The sequence below is a fragment of the Doryrhamphus excisus genome, chromosome 17 (assembly GCF_030265055.1).
Source record: "Doryrhamphus excisus isolate RoL2022-K1 chromosome 17, RoL_Dexc_1.0, whole genome shotgun sequence".
Classification (NCBI taxonomy): Eukaryota; Metazoa; Chordata; class Actinopteri; order Syngnathiformes; family Syngnathidae; genus Doryrhamphus; species Doryrhamphus excisus.
The window spans coordinates 17,284,737-17,309,894 of record NC_080482.1 but is presented as its reverse complement, the minus strand read 5'-3'; the positions used below and the strand labels follow the sequence as shown (position 1 = coordinate 17,309,894).

Here is a 25,158-nt window from a genome sequence, read left to right as displayed (position 1 = left end):
CATTTAGCCAGTGAAGATTGCTTTTATAGTTATGATCCCATATTTCCACACAATAAGTAAGATATGGTAGAACCAGAGAGCAATAAAGAGTGTGGAGTGATTTCTGATTGACAACAAATTTTGCTTTGTTCAATACTGAAATATTTCTGTCCACCTTATGTTGTATATTTGTAATATGAGGTTTCCAGCTCATATTTTCATCTATTGTGATCCCCAGAAATTGATTTTTGTTCACCTTTCAATGTCCACATGGTCTATTTGTATTTGCTGGTGCGTGTCCTTTCTGCTGTTACCAAACAGCATGATTTTAGTTTTCGACCCCTATAGAGCAGCTACACACAATAACCAGCGCAGAAAAATTAGAGATTCTGCAGAATCTGCACCTATTGCAGCTGTATTTCCTTGGATTTGTGCTTCCCGCTAAAACGGTCTGTTTTAATTTATTCCACCAATGACCCGCCTCCGGGCACACCCACTCCACTGTGATTGGCCACATGCCCAAAGTGCTTCCTAACTATGAAGGAATCCCTTTTTTAATATAGTGGGTATAGGAGTTGATAATAAATGAATAAGTAGCAAGTAGCTAAGTAGCTAAGCCTGGAGAGCTAATAGAAACGTGTTTAGGAGCTACTGGCAGCTCATGATGTACTGGTTGGACACCCCTGATCTACAACATATGAACTCAGAGTGGTAACGCAGCACCGCTGGAGCTGTGGACCTCAGAAGCCGGATGTGAGGGTGCCGCATGGACATACAGCCTGTCCGAAATTAATGCCCCTTTTCCGGCCAGAGCGTGCTGCTTCTGGCTTCAGGCGGATATTTCACGTTCATGTTCACAAAAACGGTCCCTGGTGAAATTCTGTTGACGATGAAAATATTTTTTTCTTGCTGGGAATAACCAAATACAAAAATCACCTCTGCCTGAACTTGTTTCATAAACAAAGAAGTAGCCCTTTGGCAAGGGCAGAGAGCTTATTTGCCTTTGGCGCCCCGAAGGAAGTCCATACATCTGTGACATCACAAAGGGACAGTTTTACCACGCCTTCTGAAACCGAGTGTTTTGAGCCATCCCAAACTTCTTTCAGGGCTCACTTCCAAATGTGCAAACGTCATTATCTAAAACTTTGACATGATTTAACACAAGAACACAACATTCTAACTACATTTATAGTTCAGAAAAGTGGTCCCCAGAAAAAAAAGTCCCCTCTGTCCTCTTTCAATTCAATTCCACTCTCAGCCATTTCTGTGTGGAGTTTGCATGTTCTCACCGTGCATGCGTGGGTTTTCTCCAGGTATTCCGGTTTCCTCCCACATTCCAAAAACATGCTAGGTTAATTAGCCACTCCAAATTGTCCATAGGTATGAATGTGAGTGTGAATGGTTGTTTGTCTATATGTGCTCTGTGATTGGCTGGCGACCACTCCAGGGTGTACACTGCCTCTCGCCCAAAGACAGCTGGGATAGGCTCCAGCACGCCTGCAACCCTCATGAGGATAAGCGGTTGAAAATGAATGAATGAATGAATGAATGAATTGAACATTTAATTTTGTTTTATTTCGATTTTTAAATTATGTATACTTACATTTCCTCATTTAGCTTTTCATGTACTGCACTGTTTTTGAATTATATTTCATCATGTTGTCATATTTGTTTATTTTGGTTAAAAAAAAATAATACAACCTTTTGTCGCCTTATGATGACGCAACATTCACCATGATTCGGTTTTAGTCTGCAGACCTAAACAGTAGATCACAGATCTACTATTACAACTCGACTGATTATGTTACCGTGACACCAACGACGGAATTATAATTACGAATAAAAGCCGAATATTGTTAAATAAAATTATACCTACAGTTTTAATGATGCGTATTCACATTGTAATTAGATCGTACTGTGACAAGTGTCAGACAAAAAGGCAAGATTACAGAGATCATCGATCGAGACACGCACGCTTGCTAGCTGGAAGTCCGTGATGCCTTTTCCGGATCCCAAATAATTCCCAACTACACAAACATGACAGACTACGCCGAAGAGCAAAGAAATGAATTAGAAGCCATCGAGTCAATTTACCCGGACTCTTTTACAGGTGTGAAACAATGAATAGAAATGACGAGTGAACACATGCTAACACTTGGCTAGCTGTAGCAAAACAAACGTGATTCGTCTTGATGCTTCCTGTTCATTATGTCAGCAGAAATGTAACTTGAAAATCCCCTTATAACGCTTGCCATGGCAAGAACCGGTGTTGATGTCACCGCACTCAGCTTGTAGCAGTATTTGACAGACAAGCTGAAATGTTTACAACAGCTCACATTAGCTTTTTTTAAATACAGCTGTATTTTTTATGAATTATTTTCATCATATGCATGTATTACTATGTGATTGCAGTGTTTTCAGAGGATCCCATCAGCTTCACGATCACTGTCACGTCTGATGCTGGGGAAAACGGGGAAAGTGAGTATGTTGTCTGTGTTGCTTCGATCGAAGCCCAGCAGATCCCTTAAAGTACAGCACCTCTACTTTTATTAATGGATGGGTTGGAAACAGTGCAGGAAGGATCCATCCATGTATCCATTTTCTATGCCGTTTATCCTTACTAGGTTTGCGGGGGTATGCTGGAGCCTATCCCAGCTGACTTCAGGCAAGAGGCGGGGTACACCCTGGAATGGTCTCCAGGTGGAGGAAGGATAACATTGCTTATTCACTTTTTACACTTCATTGCGTAGCTGAGCGCTAAAGAAAAGGAAAGCCATCGCCACATAATTGGAAATTCATTCATTCATTTTCTATCGCTTTTCCTCACAAGGGTCGCGGGGGTGCTGGAGCCTATCCCAGCTGTCTTCAGCGAGAGGCGGGGTACACCCTGGACTGGTCGGCAGCTAATCACAGGGCACATACAGACAAACAACCATTCACACTCACATTCCTACTTATGGACAATTTGGAGTGGCCAATTAACCTAGCATGTTTTTGGAATGTGGGAGGAAACCGGAGTACCCGGAGAAAACCCACACATGCACGGGGAGAACATGCAAGCTCCACACAGAGATGGCCGAGGGTGGAATTGAACCCTGGTCTCCTAGCTGTGAGGTCTGCGCGCTAACCACTCAACCGCCGTGCAGCCCTAATTGGAAATGAACATCAAAAAAGTATATCGACTTTATTGTCAACGTTAGAGGGGTCATGGATTTGGTGGGCTGTGACAAGGAGATCAGTGAGGAAAACTAAAGTGGGACAATAAAACACAAGGAAGTACTCCATTTCATTTTTGTAGTACAGTGTGTATCATTTACTAGGTTCCCACATACACCAAAACTTGTTCCACAGTCTAGGAACGGGACCTCCTGTACAAGTTATGATATGATAGGAGGTTGATGGCGTGATTCTCAGCTGACTGTTTTACCTCCCAGCCGTGGAAGCCACTTTGAAGTTCACCTACGTGGAGAAATACCCCGATGAGCCCCCGCTGTGGGAGGTCCACTCCCAAGAGAACCTGGAGAACAGTGATGTGGAGGGTATCCTCACGTTGCTACAGCAACAGGTCTGTATGCGAGTGTCACAGAGTGGACATAATAAGAGAATAAGCCCTTTCAGATGGAAATACAACTCTGCTTGTGGAGGACAGGAAGTGACTTGGAGGTTCAGAGTTGAGTTTTAGCTTCTTGTGCGTTATGGACCCAAAAGTAGTCCTTGTTATCATAATGATTATGATGTTATTATTGTGCATGTTGTGAGATAATTATAACCGGCAGTAAATGCCTGTCTGACAATTACTGACACCTAGTGGCCAGTTAGGATACTACATTCACAATTAAAATGCTGCTTCTGCCTTGTATTTGCATTTTAACACATTTAGTTAATTTAGCAATGTTTATGCTTAAAAATACTTACTTTGGTACAATTTGCTTAAAATAAATTTTTGACTAATAATAGGCCATATTCAATCACGAAACAGCGATCGTTTATTAACGAATTTGTGAAAAACGGCGAACCGTGATGTGGCAAGGGACGATTGTACATTTGTTTTTCGTCTGCAGGCGGAAGAAAATCTGGGAATGGTGATGATTTTCACCCTGGTGACGGCTGTGCAGGAGAAACTCAATGAAATTGTGGACCTGATAAAGAACAGAAGAGAAGAGGAGAAAATGCGTAAAGAGCGAGAGGCAGAGGAAGCAGAGAAGGTAGGACGGTAGTGTTTTATTTTCACCGTATGTATGTGTACAGTGGCACCTTGCTTAGTGGCATCAGGGGCGGATTTAATCATTTGGAGGCCCGAGGCAAATTTGACTTTCTATCTCATAATTCTGACTTTCTTATGTCATGATTTTGACTTTATTTCATAATTAGGACTTATCCCAAAATTTCAAGCTTTTTATCTCCTAAAAAAAGACTTTTCTTCTCATAATTTTGACTTTTCATCTCATAGTTTCAGCTTTTTATGTCATAAAAAGGCTTTTCTTCTGCTAATTTTGACTTTCTATCTCATAATTGTGACTTTCTTCTGTCACAATTTTGACTTTATTTCATAATTAGGACTTATCTCAAAATTTCAAGCTTTTTATCTCATAAAAAAGACTTTTCTTCTCATAATTTTTACTTTTTATCTCATAGTTTCAGCTTTTTATGTCATAAAAAAGGCTTTTCTTCTTCTAATTTTGACTTTCTATCTCATAATAAAACGGCGCTTGCATCGGATTTTACCGATACCCACAAACGCATCACAATTAATCTAGATTTCACCTGTCAATTGCATCCATCCCCGGTGAATGAGCTGATGCACTCATGATACATCGATATATCAATTAATATCGATTATTTTCCACACCCTTACTAGCGTCGTGCTGAATCATTTTGCACATGTGCAGTAAGATGGAATAGTCCATCGCATGAAAAGGGAGCTTGATGTGGTCGAAACCATCATGATACATTTTGATGTCGTTTTCAGCACATAGATTAAGGCTAAAACAGTGATATATATACTTTAAATAGTTTTTATGATAAGTTTGAGGGGCCCTTTCCTGTGTTTGCCCAGGGCTGGACAATAACGATGTACCGATGCCCGGGGCAAGTTCAAACCAAATTGGGGCAAGTAAATCCAATCAGTGATATTCCCGTGGGGCAAGTGTACTTTGGCATGCCATACTGCCAAGAGTTTTTTTAAAAGCGGTTCTTGTTGGGTGTTGGTAAAACACGGACTGTGTAATTCCGGTGCTAATTTGCAAACCAATCCTTGCAAATCTAGAAATGGACCAATCAGAATCCTTTATTTAGTCCACAGTCAGCGTTTTACCCACACCGGTTCTTGTTGGCGATGAACCAATGAGCGATGGTTTTACTAGGAAAACATCTATCATGGCGTCCCTGCCAACATGGTCTAATTCTTCAACAACTTGTGAAGGAAAAGAGCAAAAAGTGATGAAGCAGTGCCTCCTAAACAAGTATTTTATTAGCGGTTAGCAAATCAAATGATGGCACAGGTGAGTGAATCACATTGCTGTGACAATTTGAAGTGGTCACAATGAAACACCACCCATTAGATCCAATACCAAGTGCTGATTTTGCACAAGCTACAAAATCTAGCGCTTCCATTTCCCGCTGGATTTTTCTCACCTTTGCTTCACAAATTATTGTTTGACCGTTGAGCATTTTTTTCCGGACGAAAAACACTTTACTAGTACACAAATGTGTCTATTCAGTAATGTTTCATTGTGGTGCACAACTTATGAATCCAGATTTCCATGCAACGTCATGATCTATGTAGGAAAACAACCACAAGAAATGATCATCATTTCATCTTTATTTGAGATTCTCATGTGATGCCACAAAAAATTGATCATTATCATTATGGCAGTCTTTTCATTTTACATGGGGCAAGTTGGGGCAAGTAGTTCTCGCCTTAAGGATTCCCCATGGGCAAGTCATTTTTGGTTTTAATGTAGAGCCCTGTTGCCTAATAATAGTAAGTCTGCCCCTCAGCGTCGTCAATTTGTTCCAGAAGGTCCAACTCAAACCAAAACAGACTCTAACTAAGGCAGGTTTTCCCGTAGAAAATCATGACAAGTCAATTTGTTTGTTCTCATTTTAACACAAAACACATTTTATGCACAATACTGTATTTTCTCCTGAGTATAAGTCGCACCAGCCAAAAATGAACAATGAAGAAGAAAAAAAAACATATATACGTATGTTGCACTGGACTCTAAGTGGCATTGTTTTATAAAATCAGATACCAAGTGGAAAGTCAAGTTACAGCAGTAATAAAATGGAACGTGAATAGGTGGAATGGTAACGTAACATATGAACAGTTATTCACATAACTATAACTTAAACAACGTCACATAACTAGTTTAATTGCGGCTTGTAATCCGCAGAATATGACTTTCCTTTTGGGGCATTTGTGTTTTGTCTTTCTCAGTTGTTGTGTACATTTTGTGTACAGGTATGGTAGGAATAGAAGATACTGGCACGCAAGCGTAGAGCAAATTCTCATGGCTGTCAGTGTGAAGAAAAAAACAAACGTGTGGCCACCTTGCAGCCCCGCGTCTGGCAACCATTCCAAATATACAGTAAATGGAGACAATTATCAGGAAAATAATGAAGCCGAAATCAAGTAAACGCATCAAAAACCTAAGCCAATGACAACACATTTGCATTTGTCATGATATAATAAATGAAGAAACAAGTAAACAGGGAAATGCACATTTTTGAAATGGAGATCAGGGTGCAACCGGCACTGTTTTTCACACAAATGTGCGGCTTACAATCTGACGGTAGTGATTGTAAATGTCTATGCCGCTGAGGTATTCCCCATCAGCTGACTGAAGTCATGTGACAGCTCCCGGTTGACATTATACTATTCATTCATTAATTTAATTTCTACCGCTTTTTCCTCACAAGGGTCGCGGGGGTGCTGGAGCCTATCCCAGCTGTCTTCGGGCGAGAGGCGGGGTACACCCTGGACTGGTGGCCAGCCAATCACAGGGCACATATAGACAAACAACCATTCACACTCACATTCATACCTATGGACAATTTGGAGTGGCTAATTAACCTAGCATGTTTTTGGAATGTGGGAGGAAACCGGAGTACCCGGAGAAAACCCACGCATGCACGGGGAGAACATGCAACATTATACTAGTATCACAATATTTCATCTTTGGCACGTCATCCAAAATGGCTACGTAAACAAACATGTCACATGGAATTCATTCATAATTTGTTTAATGTTAACTGAAAACATGCTAACCAGAGCGGATGTTAAGCAAGGCTCCAGTGTATATGCTATACAACACTGTGTAGAAGCTGTGCCTGAGACGCCAAACACGTGGTTAACGTCTCCCGGTCTGTCTCTGACTAGGTGGCGTTCCAGGGCACGGTGGTAACCATCGAGAACTTCCTGGCATGGAAAGCCGCCTTCGACTTGGACATGGCCGAGTTACAGAGGAAAAAGCAGAAAGAAGAGGAGCAATCGGGGAAAGCAAAACTCACCGGTACACTTTGATTGAATTTTTGGTGGTGGGGTGTCCTTTCCACACGTTAACCTTCCTCTTGTGTTAGGGTCGCTTCAGGGGGTTCTCATTTTGACCGCTTTTCCAGTATACCAGCAGAAAAACAAGGTCCAGACATGTGAGGGGAATTCACTCATTTTGTTCAGACTGATGGCTGATTTCACATTTACAATTTGGATCATGGAAAGAATGGCAAGAAGTACAGTGAACCAAGATCTGGACCTGTTCTGCTTTTTCATTTCACTTTATACTAAAGTTGTGTTGCTGAAAACAATCACTTTTTATACCTTTTCTTCACATGAATATATATGGGGCAAAATTCACCCCAACACCATACATGTTTCTTTAGTCATTCATACTCAAATGAGAAAATAAATACAACTAATTGATTTAAGAGATATGTTCTATATCCCTCAGTAATAGCCAGGTAACAAAAGAACCTTCAATTTATGAATATGATTGTTTAGAGGTTGATTTGACCATTTTTGGAAATAGAAATGGAGGGGTATAGTGACAAAAAAAGGCCTCCATGCCCACACCAAAAGTATTAAAAGCAACATTTTCATGGATGAGGAAGCCTAAGAAGGTAACCAAGACATGAGAAGCTAATTTGATGCTAACTTATTGTTTTTAGTGTATTTTATATCTGATTTAATACATGGGTCAAAACCCACCTGTAAACATAAGAGATGATATATGTTAAGAAAGCTAACACAAGAGGAAGGTTAAAAGCTTCACTTTCTAAGCAAACTATATTCAAGTTTTGGAATTCATTCATTGATTAGAATTTCTGTACTCGGTGTTGGAAGCATGTGCAGCAGGGGCGTCCAAAGTGAAACATTTTCCATCGTGAAAAATGAAAAGATTTTCATACTTTTAGTATCATTTAACTTTGAATTTTCCAACTACTTTATTCCAGTATATTTTCATCTCCTAAAAATGACTTTATTTACATGATTGTTTGACTTTAGTAAAGTGGTAAAAAAAACTTTGGACACCTTCTGGAGTACTGCAAGTATGTACTATGTACGTTAGGGGTGAGAATCTTAGCACTGAGGACGATTCGATACACATCTCGATGCACTGCCAGTGATATGATACATGGAATTTTCTGGTGATACGATGCGATACCATTCACCCTCTTCATGATACGATAATCATTTAGTTCAAATCAATGCAATCCCATATGATATGGTGCGATTTCTTGCGATATGATGCAATTCAACGTGATGCATATAAGCAAAGGCAAAAAGGCTGTTCTAATCTCAGCTGCTGTACTGAACACTCGTTCGGTGGGGGGACAAATAGCTCCTGGACAATTTGGTGAATGAGCCGATGCACTCGCATGCCGCGCATCGATGTATGGATTAATATCGATTATTTTCCACACCCTTAATGTACATGTGTGTGTATGTATCAATGTACACACATTAGCAGCTTGTGTTCAACTAACCAGCAGATATCCAATGCAGGTAAACAGCTGTTTGAGAGAGACCACAACCTGGACACGTCAGACATCCAATTCCTGGAAGACGGTAAGTAAGATCTTAAGGAAGACAACAGTACCGTTTCAATATAAAGTAGTTGATGACGTGATGGAAGCCATACTGTATGTTCTAATTATATTCTTTATTAACACTTTATTAACACTCTTTATTAACCTACTTTTGTCAAGCCATTCAAAGCATTCCAACGTCAAAATGTTCAACTCGTTTTGAAATGTCTTTATATGAAGTATTACATTTATGTACACTAGAGGGCAGTGTTTCCTGCAGTAGGAGTTAACAATGGCGGCTGAACTAGTCATTCATCATATTAACTGTGAGTAGGGCTGCCACAATAATGGTTAAATGGTTAAAATAAAAAAAAACGATTATTATGATGTCCTCGATATGGTACGCATGTATTTACCTGTATGCGTGTTCGGGCGACTGCTCTTCTCTCTGTGACACACAGGCTGGATGAAATGAGGTTTGGCTCTGTATCTGCCTGTGATCGGACAGAGTGGGCATTCATCTCATTTCACCTCTTTGTGGAGGCGGGGCTACTAGCTACTACCAGTTAGCCAGCTCCGTGAGCTCCCGGAGCTTAGCGCGCAGGCCACATAGCGAGGAGACGCGCGTTCGATTCCCCACTCTGTCATCTCTGTTTGCACGTTCTCCCCGTGTGTGTGTGTTTTCTCTCCGGGTACTCCGGTTTCCTCCCACATTCCAAAAACATGCTAGGTTAATTGGCCACTCCAAATTGTCCATAGGTATGAATGTGAGTGTGAATGGTTGTTTGTCTATATCAAATCAACTTTATTTGTAGAGCACTTTTCCTGCAAAGACATGCAACACAAAGTGCTTTACACAATTAAAAACAATTACCACAATTAAAAGGAAAAACAATTACAAAGAAAGCCCCTCCCTCCCACCCTCCATACTAGACACACACACACACACACACACACACACCTACACACACAGTAGGGAGACATGGCACAGCACTGAGGATCAAGGAAACGCCACCTTTGGGGCCGTCCACACTGGGGCCGCAGGCCGTGCCATCGGGGGACCAGCACCCAGGCCCCCAGACTCCGACAGACGGGCGGACCCCCACATTAAAGGGAGGAACCCCCTTTTACATCCTTGGGTCGAAGGGACCCAAGGATGGCACCCCTCAGCAGACCCGACACAGCCCCCAGTGTGGAGGACCCCCCCCCCCCGGGGAAACATTGGAGTTAAAAGCCAAAGACTAAGAGCATAAAATAGGACTAAAAATATTTAAAAAAGTTAAAAATATGAGTTAAAAGCCTGATTAAAAAGGTGTGTCTTTAATCTTTTTTAAAAATATCAACAGTCTCCGCAGTCCTGAGGCTCTCCGGCAGGCTGTTCCTCAGGTGGGGGCCATAGTGGCTAAATGCTGCCTCACCGTGGGTTTTGGTTCTGGGTTTTGGTATTGTTAAAAGGCCAGTGCCGGAGGACCGCAGGGTCCCTGCAAGGGGTTGATATGGTAAAAGCAGATCAGATAAATAAGAAGGTGCAAGGCCGTTAAGACATTTAAAAACCAGTAAGAGAATCTTCAAATCCATCCTGAAGCGGACGGGGAGCCAATGTAGCCACTTTAAAACCGGTCCCTCTGGTCCTCGTATATGTGCCCTGTGATTGGCTGGCGACCAGTCCAGGGTCCAGTCCAGTCCACAATTATCGTTCAGCAAAATTGAATATGTTGACAAGCCTACCTGTTGCTGTATATAGTGATATCATTTCCAGAATATTTTTGAGTTTCTGGACTGTCTCTTCCTATTTCAGCTGGAAACAACGTGGAGGTGGATGAATCCTTGTTCCAGGACATCGACGACTTGGATTTGGAGGATGATGACCCTGACTTTGACCCTTTAGAGATGGGCAGTGATGAGGACTAAAGCTGAGAGGAAAGACTGAATGTGTAGAATATGATGAGAAGATCCGACAAGGCTTCGTTTTTTTTTTTTAAAGATGCTAGCAGCTGTTGGAATATAAAGACGTGTTTTTCATGAATGCTACATATTAAATTAGCTTCAAATGCTTTCCTTGGTTCTGGTGCAGTTTCTACATGCAGGACATCAATCCACTTTATAAGTGGCACAGATGCACTGCCAGCGATACGAGACTTTAACCATACATGGAATTTTCTGGCGATACGATACGATTCACCCTCTTCACGATGCAATAATCATTTAGTTCAAATCAGTGCAATCCCATACGGTATGGTGCAATTTCTTGCGATATGATGCAATTCAACTTGATGCAAATAAGCAAAGGGAAAAAATGGAATTCAGTATGGTCCTACAAAAAGGATTTGGTTTTATTCCTTATTGGCATTTGGCAGTAAATTCAACTAAAGTGCTGGTTGTCTTTTTTACTATGCACCACTTCTTCATCATTCTTTTTGCCATCTTAAAACAGCAACAACTTTTCAAAAACAACTTTCCTCCTTTCACATCGACTATGTAATTCCAATAGCAGTGGTTTAGTGGTGGAGTAAAACAATTAAAATAATTACTGCTGTAAAAAACAGTACCAGCAACAACAAAGTTAAAGTGACACTTTCAACAGTACAATCAATGTTTGTTTATATTCCTGTCTGCTAAACATACTGCTAATATGAATCACTAGGAGCTCGGCTAATACAGGAGTGAGGGCAGAAAGTAAAACAATTTATGCCCTTTTAAAATAGTTTCAAAATTCAGGAAGAAACCAACTGCTCTGCTGTTCTAATCTCACCTGTAATACCTCCAGGACAATTTGGAAAGCAGCTGAAGATCCACTGACCTGATTTGCTTGGTTTTTCCCCGGTGTCCGACGAGGAACGAGACGGGGAGGCGGCGGTAGACTTGTCCGTGTTGTGGTGTCCCCTTCTCAAGGGGGTCTGCATGTTTGTATATATATATATACTATATATATGTATATATATATATATGTATATATATATAATATAATACATTATATAATATAATATAAAACAGAAAAAAAAAGAAAAAAAACAGCAATAAATGGTCCAAATACTGAGAGGAAACAGTTGTAATCTAACAAGAAAAATAATGTTTTTGTCATAATATGAGGAATAATTTAGTAATGTCAAGTTGAAATAGTCAAAGAAAAAAACATTAGTTTTTAAAGTTAAACTTAATCAAGAAATAAAAATAAGTCATACTTCATCAATAAGTCAAAATATTGAGAGAGGTAAAAGTTGCAACATAACAAGAAAAAAAGTATTTTTTTGGCCATAATATGATGAAGAAAAATAATGTCAGTATCAAGTTGAAATATTCAACAATAAAAGTCATTGTATTTATTTATTTTTTTGTCATAATATTATGAGGAATAACAATGCCATTTACTAGCGTCAAGTTGAAATAGCCAAAGAAAAAAAACATTAGTTTTTAAAGTTAAACTTAATACACATAGAAAATGTTGTTGTTTCCTAATATTCCTAATATTACAAGTCCAAATGTTATGGGATTAAAGTCATAATTACAGGAATAAAAATTTTCAACAAGAAAGTTGACATTGTTGGAAAATTTAAAAGAAAAAATTATAGTAAAAAGTCATAATTTCAGAAAGAAAATTTCCAAGAAGAAAGTTGAAATTGTTGGAAAATTAAAAAGAAAAAAAACAGCAATAAATAGTCCAAATATTGAGAGAGCCAATCCCAGGGCACATATAGACAAACAACCATTCACACTCACATTCATACCTATGGACAATTTGGAGTGGCTAATTAACCTAGCATGTTTTTGGAATGTGGGAGGAAACTGTAATGTCGGGAGGGCTCGAATGATGTTAAAAACAAATTTAGAAGGTTTGCCTATGAAACTATTCCATGAATAAATAAAGATGGCTACTTCACGGATGTTTAATTATCACAGTGGGGTGTGGAACCACTTTAGGGTGACAAAGGAGGGATTTTGTTTACTTTTGTTTCACTAACATGACTACACACAGACAGTCTGAATAGAAATGCACATCCATGTGAATATTGTTTTTTACAGCTATACGAGGAACCAAAGGTTCAAGAAGAAGAATGCCTGCAGACGCTTTTCACGGCTACAACGGCAGGAGCAGAGGACAAAGGGAACGGAAAAGGTGAAGGCGCTTTGCATGTGCTGATCACGCCATGTCTGTCATGTCCCACGTGAACGACACTGGGAAATCCTCCATCTCCCTCTGGAAGACCTGGTCAAAGATCTCATTCTGGGCCACGGTGAAGTGGTTCTTCCAGTCACCGATGGTTCCTTGAATTTGCACAAAGGAGAACAACGCTGTCATCTCTGGTTTACTAACATGGGATCCAGACTTGATCGGACTGGATGGCTAACTCAGGGCTGGTCCAGCAGGACCACAACTTTCATATTTAGTAAAGATATGCTAAGAAGTGGCATCATCTTAGCTTTGGCGTAGATGTGAAAAGCACATTTTTAAATATTTTTTTCAAAGTTTTTTTTATCGCAAATTTACTTCATTTTCATTTTATTTGGACTTTATTCTCATAATATTAGGACTTATTACCCAATTTAATTTTTTTATAATGACAACTTAACTTGTTTTGTTTGTTCCTCATAACATTATGACTTATACTTACTTAATATTTACTTTTCTTTTTTCTCAAATTATGACAAAAAATTCAGACTACAAGTCTTGACTTTATTTACTGTTCTTTACCACATTTTTACTATCATTTTTTTCTTTTAAATTTTCCAACAATGTCAACTTTCTTGAATATGACTATTTCAACTTGACGCTACTAAATGGCATTATTATTCCTCATAATACTATGACAAAAACATTAATTTTTCTTATTAGATTACAACTGTTTCCTCTCAGTATTTTTGGACTATTTATTGCTGTCTTTTTCTTTTAAATTTTCCAACAATTTCAACTTTCTTCTTGTAAATTTTCTTTCTGAAATTATGACTTTAATCCCATAACATTTTAACTTTCTTGTCACATTAGCATTTTACCCACAACATCATTTTCCAAAAATTACAACTTTATCTGTAGTAATTTTAACCTGGCTTTTGTAAAAAAAATGATAAATATATATACATATAAAATATAAATAAATAAAATGACTTTTATTGCTGAATATTTCAACTTGATACTGACATTATTTTTCTTCATCATATTATACTATAATGTTGTTTTTTTTTCCAACAATGTCAACTTTCTTGTTGAAAAAATTCATTCCTGTAATTATGACTTTAATCCCATAACATTTGGACTTATATTAGGAATTTTAGGAAAATTTTAGGAAAAACAACAACATTTTCCATAAATGACAACTTTATGTGTATTAAGTTTAACTTTAAAAACTAATGTTTTTTTTCTTCTCTTTTTCTTTCAACTTGACATTACTAAATGGCATTATTATTCCTCAAAATATTATGACAAAAACATTTATTTTTCTTGTTAGATTACAACTTTTTTCTCTCAATATTTGGACTATTTATTGCTGGGTTTTTTTTCTTTTTAATTTCCCAACAATTTCAACTTTCTTCTTGTAAATTTATTTTTCTGAAATGATGACTTTAATCCCATAACATTTAGACTTTCTTGTCACATTAGCATTTTACCCACAATATCATTTTCCAAAAATTACAACTTTATCTGTAGTAATTTTAACTTGACTTTTATAAATAAAATGATAAATAAATGATAAATAAACAACAAATAAATAATTTATTATTTATAAAATTTGTTTATAAAATAATTAAATAATCAATTATTATTTTATTATATTTATTATTATTTTTAAATAATATAATATTTTATATATATATATATATATATATATATATATATATATATATATATATATATATATATATATATATATATATATATATATATATATATATATATATATATATATATATATATATATATATATATATATATATATATATATATATATATATATATATATAAATAAAATGACTTATTGTTGAATATTTCAACTTGATACTGACATTATTTTTCTTGATCATATTACGGCCAAAAAAAACCTTTTTTTCTTGTTATATTGCAACTTTGACCTCTGTCAATATTTGGAGCTTACCTTTCCTCATGAATCTGCCCATGTGGTGATTGAACAGGTCATCTGACACGTGCTCGTAGTTGGCCTGAGGAATCTTCTTCATGTTGCTGAAGGTGCTGTACTTCACCACGTCGGCCAGCTGCTCCTCCGTCAGCTCCTTCCCGAGGAACGTGCAGAGCTTCTTCACTGACACGTTCAGATCCTGCACATGAGCACAGCCGCCGGTCATTCGGGATTCTTTCATACGGTCCTCGTAGAGAGGTTGTCTAAGAGCAGGGGCGCACTAAGTGTTTGCAGCTGAATCATATTCCAAAATAGGATTTCATAGGGAAACATATCAGTGGCGGATGATATTTTGAAATTGAGAGTTGGACAATATCGGCATATTGGTTTTTATATGTGACATCCCTAAGTATGAGAATCAAGTTCAAATATTATGGGAATAAAGTCAGAGTTGAAAATGGTGGAACATTCATTCATTCATTTTCCACTGCTTTTTCCTCACGATGGTCGTGGGCGTGCTGGAGCCTATCCCAGCTGTCATTGATCGAGAGGCGGGGTCCACCCTGGACTGGTTGATGTTGGAACATTCATTCATTCATTTTTCACCTCCTAGCTGTGAGGTCTGCGCACTAGGCTCCAGCACGCCCCGCAACCCTCGTGAGGAAAAAGCGGTAGAAAATGAATGAATGAATGAATGAATGAATGAATGAATGAAACATTTCAATTGAAGAAAGTTTAAAATGTTGCAAAAAAAAAAAAAAGCAGAAATATTTCCGAGAATAGTCCAAATATGAAGAATACTAGTAATGCATGCATCTATTCTTCGCTGGCAAACGTTTGGACACCCCTTGGTCTAAGATGCCGCATGAGCTCCTACGTGGATCATTTCCTCATAGGTGATGAAGAACATGTCGATGTCGTCCCTGTGGGAATACCAAGTCTTCACGTGCTGGAACCAGCCGGAGCCAAACACTGAAAGCAGGAACATCCCAACGTTATACGCCTCCGCCGAGACCACGGTCACGGTCCGGCCAAACCATCTCACCATCTCCTCGGAGGAACTTCTCAAAGAAGTCTTCAAAGCTTGTGGGTGTGACCAGCATCTTTGCAAGATGATGGAAGTGGTAGTAAGAAACCAGGACATCTTTGGGGTTTCTCGCCACGTAGATCACCTAAAATGGTTCCAAAGAGGTTTCTTTGTCCTCTGTTTTGAGTTTGCGCGGATGCAGTCGGAGCTACAAAACATACCTTACCCTTCTTCTGCCTGAGGGCCGCGGGCATGAGGTGGTAAGGAAGGTGGGTGACCCTCAGCCTGGGTGACGGTGCAGTCAGGAACGCCTCTCTGCTGCCGATGACCTCAATCCAGGGAACGAGATCACCGTTGCAGGGCATCTTTGCGGCGCTGTAAACCGTCATATCGCCCTTGGCCTCCAGGAGCAGCAAGATCTGCTGCATCCAAACCGTCCCTGTGACACAACACACACATGTAGGACGTCCATTCCCTGCTGATATGCATCACCTTCTTCTCTACTCCGCTCCTCCATCACGTACCTGATTTGGGATAGGTGACGACAAAGATGTCAGAGTCTCTCATCTCCAGTTTGCTGATTCCGTCCACATCGTCAGGATCGTGAATTCCACGAATGAAATTGAAGCCTCTGTGTGCCGCCAGTTCATGTTTATGGTCCATTCCACCTCACAGGGAACACAAGACATCCTCTTTAAACCAGCACAGGCGGCAAGTATGTGACAAGTATCATGACACTAAACGCACCGTCATTCCTGCACATTGCTATAAAGTTGGGCGTCATTTATGAATATGTGACAATACTGGTCAATTGTACAACATACATGTACCGCTGTACACGGTCATCCCTCCTTTTTGGCTGATATGTGCTTCCAGGACCCCACCCTCATACGTGAATATTTTCATAGTTACAGCATAGAAAACCTGTTTACCATCTTATAATCAACATTATTAGAGCCCTACAGACATGAACTAACACCCCTATAGTCACCTTCACACTCCTAGTACCCAACACAGTAGACACACTAAGACGTACAAGAAGACATACATCCAAAACCTGTTTAACACCTAACCCTAACCCTACACAGGCTTTTAATCATTATTAGAGCCATCTAGACATGAAATAACACCCCTATAGCACATATTAAGACATACAAAACATGTTTACAACACCCCTATAGTCATCTTTACACTCCTATTATTCAACATAGTAGTCATAAAATATACAAAACCTGATTACGACCTTCTAAATGCGCTTTTCAACATTAGAGCCCTGTACACATAAAATAACACCCCTATAGTCAGTTCTAAACTCCTTTCACACAATATGGTACACATACCAAGAGAGACTAAGACATAGAAAACCTATTTATGACCTTCTAAATGCGCTTTTCAACATTAGAGCCCTGTAGACATTAAATAACACCCCTATAGTCAGTTCTAAACTCCTTTCACACAATATAGTAGACATACCAAGAGATACTAAGACATAGAAAACCTATTTATGACCTTCTAAATGCGCTTTTCAACATTAGAGCCCTGTAGACATTAAATAACACCCCTATAGTCAGTTCTAAACTCCTTTCACACAATATAGTAGACACACCAAGAGATACTAAGACATAGAAAACCTGTTTACGACCTTCTAAATATGGTTTTCAACATTAGAGCCTTCTAGACATGAATTAACACCCCTATAGTCACCTTTACACTCCTATTACCAAATATAGTAGACATAGTAAGAGATAATAAGATATACAGCAGAAGACATAAAAAAACCTGTTTACGGCCTTCTAAATATGTTTTTTTAACATTATTAAAGCCCTCTAGACATGAATTAACACCCCTATAGTCAGTCCTACACTCCTATTACACAATATAGTAGACATAAGAGAAAGTAAGACATAGAAAACCTGTTTAGCACCTTGGAAATGTGGGTTTTACCATTATTAGAGCCCTCCAGACATAAAATAACACCCCTATAGTCAGTCCTACACTCCTATTATACAATAGAGTATACATGTTTTTTTTTACTGGCCGGTGACACATTCTAATAATAGAATTGAACAAAGTTGAAATATTTGGAAAAAAATCTAGAGGAATAAAGTCAAAATATGAAAAATATGACAAGGAAAACAATATTCTTACAAGAATAAACTTGTAATATATTGAAAAAAAATAGTAAGTAGATATTGTAAGTAGTACTAAATACTATTAAAAGTACTAAATCATTTTAGTAGCATAGTTGAAATAGTCAAGAAAATATCATTCATTTGTAACATTGTAACAAAATGGCAACATTAGGATCCAGGAGGAAGTCCGAGCAGGGGTAGAGGAAGCCCGCTGTCCCGGGACAGTCGGGATGCGGCCCCAGGGAGCATGGACCCGATGGGAGGAGGCAGCTGACCGGAAGATATCGTGGACAGAGCTATGGCCATCTGAGCCACACCGGATTGAGTTCCTCGTCCGGTCGGTGTACGATGTGCTCCCAAGTCCGTCCAACCTCTTTGGCTGGGGCTTGGCGGAGAATGCCCTCTCTGCCGGAGTGCTGGATCACTGGAACACATCCTCAGCTGCTGCCCAAGGGCACTGGGGGACGGGCGCTACCGCTGGCGCCATGACCAAGTGCTGCGGGTCATTGCAGAGGCCATCAGCACAGGAATCTCCACCAGTAAACGCCATCAACCAACAAGGCAGTCCATCGTCTTTGTTAGGGCTGGGGAGAAGCTGAAGCAGTGCCGGAATCGAACAGGGGGGCCGCTGGCGACAGCCCGAGACTGGCAGCTGAAAGTCCACCTAGGGAGACAGCTCAAATTCCCAGAGAACATCGCAGTGACCACTCTCAGGCCAGACATGGTCCTGGTGTCAGAAACAACTCGGCAAGTGGTCCTGCTGGAGATGACTGTTCCCTGGGAAGACCGGACGGAGGAGGCCTTTGAGAGGAAGAGGGCCAAGTAGGAGGGGCTGGCAGACGAATGCCGAAGCAGAGGATGGAGGACCCGATGCAACCCCATGGAGGTCGGGTGCAGAGGATTTGTAGGCCAGTCTCTCATTAGAGCACTCAAGATGTTGGGAGTGAAGGGTCAGCACAACAAAAGAGCCATCAAGAACATCACTGACGCAGCAGAAAAGGCGTCCAGGTGGCTGTGGATCAAGCGGGGAGATCCGTGGAGAACAACAAAAGCTACTTAGACACAAGCCGGGACTGATCAACCCGGCTGGGTCACCTGGGCGAGGGTGTCTGTTGTGAGACCCGAAACCCCAGTGAACCCAGGATCCAACACTGGTGATGTGTCTTAGGTTGCACCCAAAGTCCCAACTGGTTGGGGGAAAAGTCATACACTGTGAGAATAACATTTACAATCAATTTATTTACAATATTATGGGAATAAAGGTTAGATTTACTACAAGAAACTTGAAATATTTTTGGAAAATACAAAAAAACATCGGTATAAAAAAGTGGAGAAAAATAGCAAAGAGTGAAGTTGATCCTAATTGAACATATAATATTACTATATATAGAATATGCTTTGTCACCTTTATGACAGGCTTTTAATGTCACATTGTAAGTTGATGCCAGTAATTGTTCCTGTAAGCTTGCCCTCCATTTCCGTGTACAAATGGAAGAAACTACGAGCGTGTAGTTGAATATGTTGTTGAATATGTCTGTCAATCTCCGTGACGGAGTCTCCGTGGCTAAAGACGTCTCACTACTTCCGTCCACTTGGTACAGGACCTGCCTAAAGAGCGGCTGGTAAACTACCAAGAAAGTCGGGCGTGTTTGCGCGTACTTACTCGGCTTGCTGCTCCCGAATCCGACACAGAAAGCGACCTGGTTTGACGTCCTGTGGAAGAACTCTGATGGATCGTCTTCATCGCTTAAATACGCTGCCAGGTCCCGCCTCCTTCCTCGCTGATGCCTGCACATCAACCGTGACACTTTTAAGCCATATCGGGATTGGAAAACACGTCATTTTGAAGGCTAAAACTCAATGTAGTGATATTTACTAGCTTACTGTTGACTGCATTTCTGAGCTGTTTATTCAGCGCGGACAGGAAGTGAAGTAGAGCGCTATTATGTGTTTATTGTGAAGGCCGGAAGTGTGCACCTCTGGTGTCACCGTCACACATGACTAGATTGGAATTGTAATGTTTGACAGCATAACAATTGTGAAATGGAAATGAGCTCGCTCACCTGATACGGTGAAGCCATATCCGGGATGGTCACGTGACAAGCACACCAGAATGGTGCTTATACGTGACTTGTCAAGCATAGATCACTTATTTATTTTGTGCTGTCTTTGAGAGATTTGGTTTCATGTCAATCGTGTCTCAGATATTCAAAAACCTTTTTCGTGTGTCCTTACAGAAGGAAGAAATACATTTCTGCCTTTTACGAAAATAATTTTACTGCTTTTATGGCTTTGCTGCTGCCCATGTTGCTGTACAGATATTACATTTATACACATTGACACGATTTTTATTAGACGTCCGTTTTCCGCCACTGAAAAAAACCCTCCCAGCATAATGATGAGATACTAAGTGCGCATGTGCCGACTGTCATGTGATGAAGGACGCGGTGAAGGTGAAGTTTTTATCTTAGAAATATGACTTACCTAATAATTTCATCTCATGACTTCAAATTTTCCATAATTATGACTTTCCTATTTAAAAATTATTTGTTTTTATGTCATCATTTTGACTTCTCAAAATTCAGATTTGACTTTTTAGCTCATAGTTCTGACTTTTTATGTCACAATTATGGCTTTTTTCATTTTCTACCGCTTTTCTTCACGAGTGTCGCGGGGGTGCTGGAGCCTATCCCAGCTGTCTTTGGGCAAGAGGCGGGGTACACCCTGGACTGGTGGCCAGCCAATCACAGGGCACATATAGACAAACAACCATTCACACTCACATTCATACCTATGGACAATTTGGAGTGGCTAATTAACCTAGCATGTTTTTGGAATGTGGGAGGAAACCGGAGTACCCGGAGAAAACCCACACAAGCACGGAGAGAACATGCAAACTGTTGGAAACTGGTGGAATTGAACCCTGGTCTCCTAGCTGTGAGGTCTGCACGCTAACCACTAGATCGCCGTGCCGCCGAGGATGCACACAATGAGCTTTAAAATAATAATTTCTGAAAAAAACTCTGGAAACCGGAGTACCCGGAGAAAACCCACGCATGCACGGGGAGAACATGCAAACTCCACACAGAGATGGCAGAGGGTGGGATTGAACTCGGGTCCCCAAGCTGTGAGGTCTACACGCACACCACTCAACCTCCGTGCAGCCCCAAATATGAAAATATTCCATTCATTAATATGGAATCCTGCTTTTTCACTCACATGGTCGGGTATGGAACCGATTAAGAATAATAAACAAGGGATTTGTTTTACCTCAATTAAATATTTTTATGCTTGAAAGTGCTTCATGTAGGCAAAATAATATGTAAATGATACCATAAAAATTTGTAGCGCAAATAAAAAATGGATGTTTGTTAGCAAATGTTGCTAATAAAATATTGGGTAAATATGGGCTAATAACTATAAAAGCAATCTTCACTGGCTAAATGTACTGCAAAAAAGGTCAGTAAGGATAATTCATAATGCCGCCTACAGAGAACATACTAACTCCTTATTTGTAAAATGACAAATACTTCAACTTGCTGATATAGTTCATGTTCAAACAGCTAAAATAATGCATAAGGCTAAAAATAAGCAATTAGCTAAAAATGTCATCCAATACTTCTCTACAAGAGAGGAGAAATATGATCTCAGGGAAGAAGTACATTTGAAACACTTCTATGCTAGGACTACGTTATGCTAGCCATAGCATTTCAGTATGTGGAATCAAACTATGGAATGGATTGAGTAAGGAAATCAAACAATGCACAACGATGAGCCAATTCAAGAAACAATACAAGCAGTTGATGTTTGCTAAATCCAAGGATGAAGAGTCTTGAACCAGTCATGATGTGCTATATATATCACTATATTGACACGCACTATGGTACACATTATGGCATTGGATGCTCATATCACCCAGTACTTCGCTACGAGGTACATTATTAAAAAAACAATCTTAAACAGTATTATGGAAAGCAGGAAGTGAACAAATGTAACAGTTAGTGATTGTAAAAGTACCAGATGGAGGGGTAGGATTTAATAAGCTTTGCTTCTAAGCATGATTATTGACTTTCATCATGGGGTTGGTAGCTATTTTTTTTTATGTATAATTATTATTTTAATCAATTTTTTTCCATGTATAGTTCAGGAGAACCAACGACAGCCATCCATCAAACTCCCCATCAGCCTGGAGAGCAAATGTGAAATTTGGAGAAGAACCTCTGCTCTAACCTCAGAACTGGTTTGTCAGAATGGCTGAAATAAATAATAATAGATAAATAGATATATCCATAAACAATCCGATATAACCATATAACAATCTTTATGAACATTACCAAATGTGTAAACATTATCAAGCATTATTTCAGGGTTATTGCTCCCTGGTTCTACCACATCTAACTTATTATGTGGAGATTTGGGGTAAGGATGATTTGATCATGTAACATTCCCAAAGCAGCAAAGTTTCTGCTTGTCGGAGAACTGTTTTTTTTTTAATTGCTTGTTTGTCAACAGGATTTTTATTATTGATGATTTCTTCAGTGGTGCTTCTTCCAGCATGGGATCCGGCTTGAGAGCTGAGGCCATTCAGAAGGCTGTGAAGAAGTACCGTGCTTGGCTGAGAGTGTACAGCCACACCCATACGTATCAGGAAGCCCGCTCTTCTGTGACATCACAAAAGAACAGTTTTACCACGCCCACTGAAACCCAGAATTTTGAGCCATCCCAAACTTTTTTCAGGGCTCACTTCCAAATGCGTAAACCTCATTGTCTGAAACTTTGGCATCATCAACACCAGAATACAACATTTCTAACTACATTTACAGGTCAGAAAAGTAGAAAAAGCATAATAGGTCCCCTTTAAAATGTGTCTGTGAGATCTTGAACATTTTCAAGCAGAAGAGGAGTACATTTTAGGTCCAGTTCCTCTTGAAATAAACAAAGCCTACACAATGATCACTCCGCCACAAATGTTAGAAAAGATTTCAAACTAGTTCTCGGGTCAAGAAGTATGGATTTTCACACAGCCAGGTTGCATATTGAATGAAACCACAGGAAACCAACTGAAGCCTACATATTGATATTTTTCATTGTTATGGATCCATGTTGGTGCCAATGTTAGGTTTCGATATTATCCATACCTGGATCAATCCGCCCACCACTAAAAGTCTAGTACAGGGCTCTCAAACTCAATTTACCTGTGGGACCCTGGAGCTGGGGTCTGGGCAAGGCTGGGCCACATCAGGTTTTCCAAAAAAAAACACGCATTTATTAAAAACAGAAAAATATACAAACTTTTTCAATGCTTTGGTTCCGATTTTCTACAATAAAAGCTCTGATAAAACATTCCACTGTTATTGTTAATATATTCATTTTTTTCTGCACAAAATAAGATGAAAAATAAATAAACAAATCAAGAATAAAGAAAATCAATCAATCAGTAATAAATAAATATAATAATAATAATAATAATAAAAAGTTAAGAAAGCACATATAGTTGGTGGGTAGACAAATGATTTTTTTCATATTAAAATGAACAAAGCATTATTAGAGCCCTGTAGACATGACAAAACACGACTATAGTCACATTTATACTCTTTTTATTTACAACATATTGCGCAACTGCAGGGTCTTGAGACACATGCTAACTCGCAAACTAGAGAGCTAGCCACCTAAACGGTAGCCTTCAAGTTATTTCCTTTCAACTTAAATAGCCAAAAACTTACCACTTCCACACGGATAGGGAGGATAACTATTAACAGTTATTTAACCTTTAACATGAACATGAATCAAACGTAATCATTTTTTCTGGGTACATGATACCATACAGCATCCATATCAAACATTAAACTTTCATATCAAGGCGGGGGCCTCAAACTAGTGTCCTGCGGGCCACATTTGGCCCGCGGGCCGCGTGTTTGAGACCCCTGGTCTAGTAAATTTTCCTCCAATTTTGGCTCGTATTGCACCGTCAACCAATCCCTCAAAAATGGGTTTCTGCTCTTCTTCAGCTTGTTGGTGATCTAATCTGATGATGACGGGCGGGTCTGTCCTTATCTCATAGTTGTCGAGTTTTCCGCCACATTCTTTCCAGCTATCAACATTTTTGTCTTTGATTGCTGAGGCACGTCTTGCTTGCTGAGTTTTAGTCAGGTTCTTAATGACCACCAAGGTCTAACCTTAACCACTTGTCATAAGTTCCTCAGTAAATACTGCATTTTGTGTACTTTATTGTAAAGTGAGAACTTCTTTTCTGACTCACTTGTTGCCTTGTTTTCGATGGATCACCAAGCTCTTGGTTTGTTGTGGCATTTGGTTAAAATCTATTAAAGGGGACCTATTATACTTGATCCTTTGTATTGAGTTGTGGACTCCTATAGAGCAGTTCCACACAATAAAATAGCTTTCTACATCTTCCAGAATCGGCGCCTTTTCCAGCTGCATTTCATATGTCACATGCCTAAAGTGCTTCTATGGTAATGGGAATGGTTTTATTTCATTTGAACATGCATCAGATTCCAATTGAGTGCATCCCATAATCAGTTCCCAGTTCCACATGTCCAAAAGGAGTAGGAAGAAGCAAAGCTTATTAAATCCTACCCCTCCATCTGGTACTTTTACAATCACTAACTGTTAGTGACTAACTGTTACATACACTTCCTGCTTTCCATAATCCATAAAGATTTTTTTCATTTTAATAATGTACCTCGTACTGAAGTACTCGGTGATGAGCATCCAATGCCATAATGTGTACCATAGTGCGTGTCAATATAGTGATATATATAGCACATCATGACTGGTTCAAGACTCTTCATCCTTGGATTTAGCATCCTTGTATTTCTTAGGATTGCGAACTGCGAACAAACACGACTTTCTAATAAAGTGGGTATAGGAGTTGATGACAACTCATTGTCGGACACACTTTGTC

At 39.5% G+C, this 25,158-nt stretch overlaps 2 protein-coding genes across 2 annotated transcripts; one reads left to right on the top strand and one right to left on the bottom strand.

Moving 5' to 3' along the window:
* Positions 1–1,910: 1,910 nt before the first annotated feature.
* Positions 1,911–11,061, top strand: rwdd1 (RWD domain containing 1). The gene is made up of 7 exons (XM_058053895.1): positions 1,911–2,089; positions 2,392–2,457; positions 3,414–3,544; positions 4,041–4,184; positions 7,361–7,493; positions 8,984–9,046; positions 10,805–11,061. The coding sequence occupies exons 1-7, from the start codon at positions 2,017–2,019 to the stop codon at positions 10,915–10,917; spliced, it is 723 nt and encodes a 240-aa protein (XP_057909878.1). The 5' UTR covers positions 1,911–2,016; the 3' UTR covers positions 10,918–11,061.
* Positions 11,062–12,303: 1,242 nt separating this feature from the next.
* On the bottom strand, positions 12,304–20,044 carry LOC131105597 (amine sulfotransferase-like). Its single transcript, XM_058053894.1, has 7 exons — positions 19,897–20,044; positions 16,626–16,769; positions 16,323–16,540; positions 16,120–16,246; positions 15,952–16,046; positions 15,093–15,273; positions 12,304–13,269 (listed from the first exon to the last, which is right to left on the bottom strand). Exons 1-7 carry the CDS (start codon positions 20,027–20,029, stop codon positions 13,145–13,147), a joined length of 1,023 nt encoding a protein of 340 aa, XP_057909877.1. The 5' UTR covers positions 20,030–20,044; the 3' UTR covers positions 12,304–13,144.
* Positions 20,045–25,158: the final 5,114 nt, after the last annotated feature.

Coding starts and splice junctions, on each gene's coding strand:
- rwdd1 (XM_058053895.1), top strand. CDS start 2,017: ATGACAGACTACGCCGAAGAGCAAAGAAATGAATTAGAAGCCATCGAG. Junction 4,185..7,360: donor AGGCAGAGGAAGCAGAGAAG/GTAGGACGGTAG, acceptor GTCTCTGACTAG/GTGGCGTTCCAGGGCACGGT. Junction 9,047..10,804: donor CATCCAATTCCTGGAAGACG/GTAAGTAAGATC, acceptor TTCCTATTTCAG/CTGGAAACAACGTGGAGGTG.
- LOC131105597 (XM_058053894.1), bottom strand. CDS start 20,029: ATGTGCAGGCATCAGCGAGGAAGGAGGCGGGACCTGGCAGCGTATTTA. Junction 16,770..19,896: donor ATTCGGGAGCAGCAAGCCGA/GTAAGTACGCGC, acceptor GTTCCCTGTGAG/GTGGAATGGACCATAAACAT. Junction 16,541..16,625: donor CGTCACCTATCCCAAATCAG/GTACGTGATGGA, acceptor GTTGTGTCACAG/GGACGGTTTGGATGCAGCAG.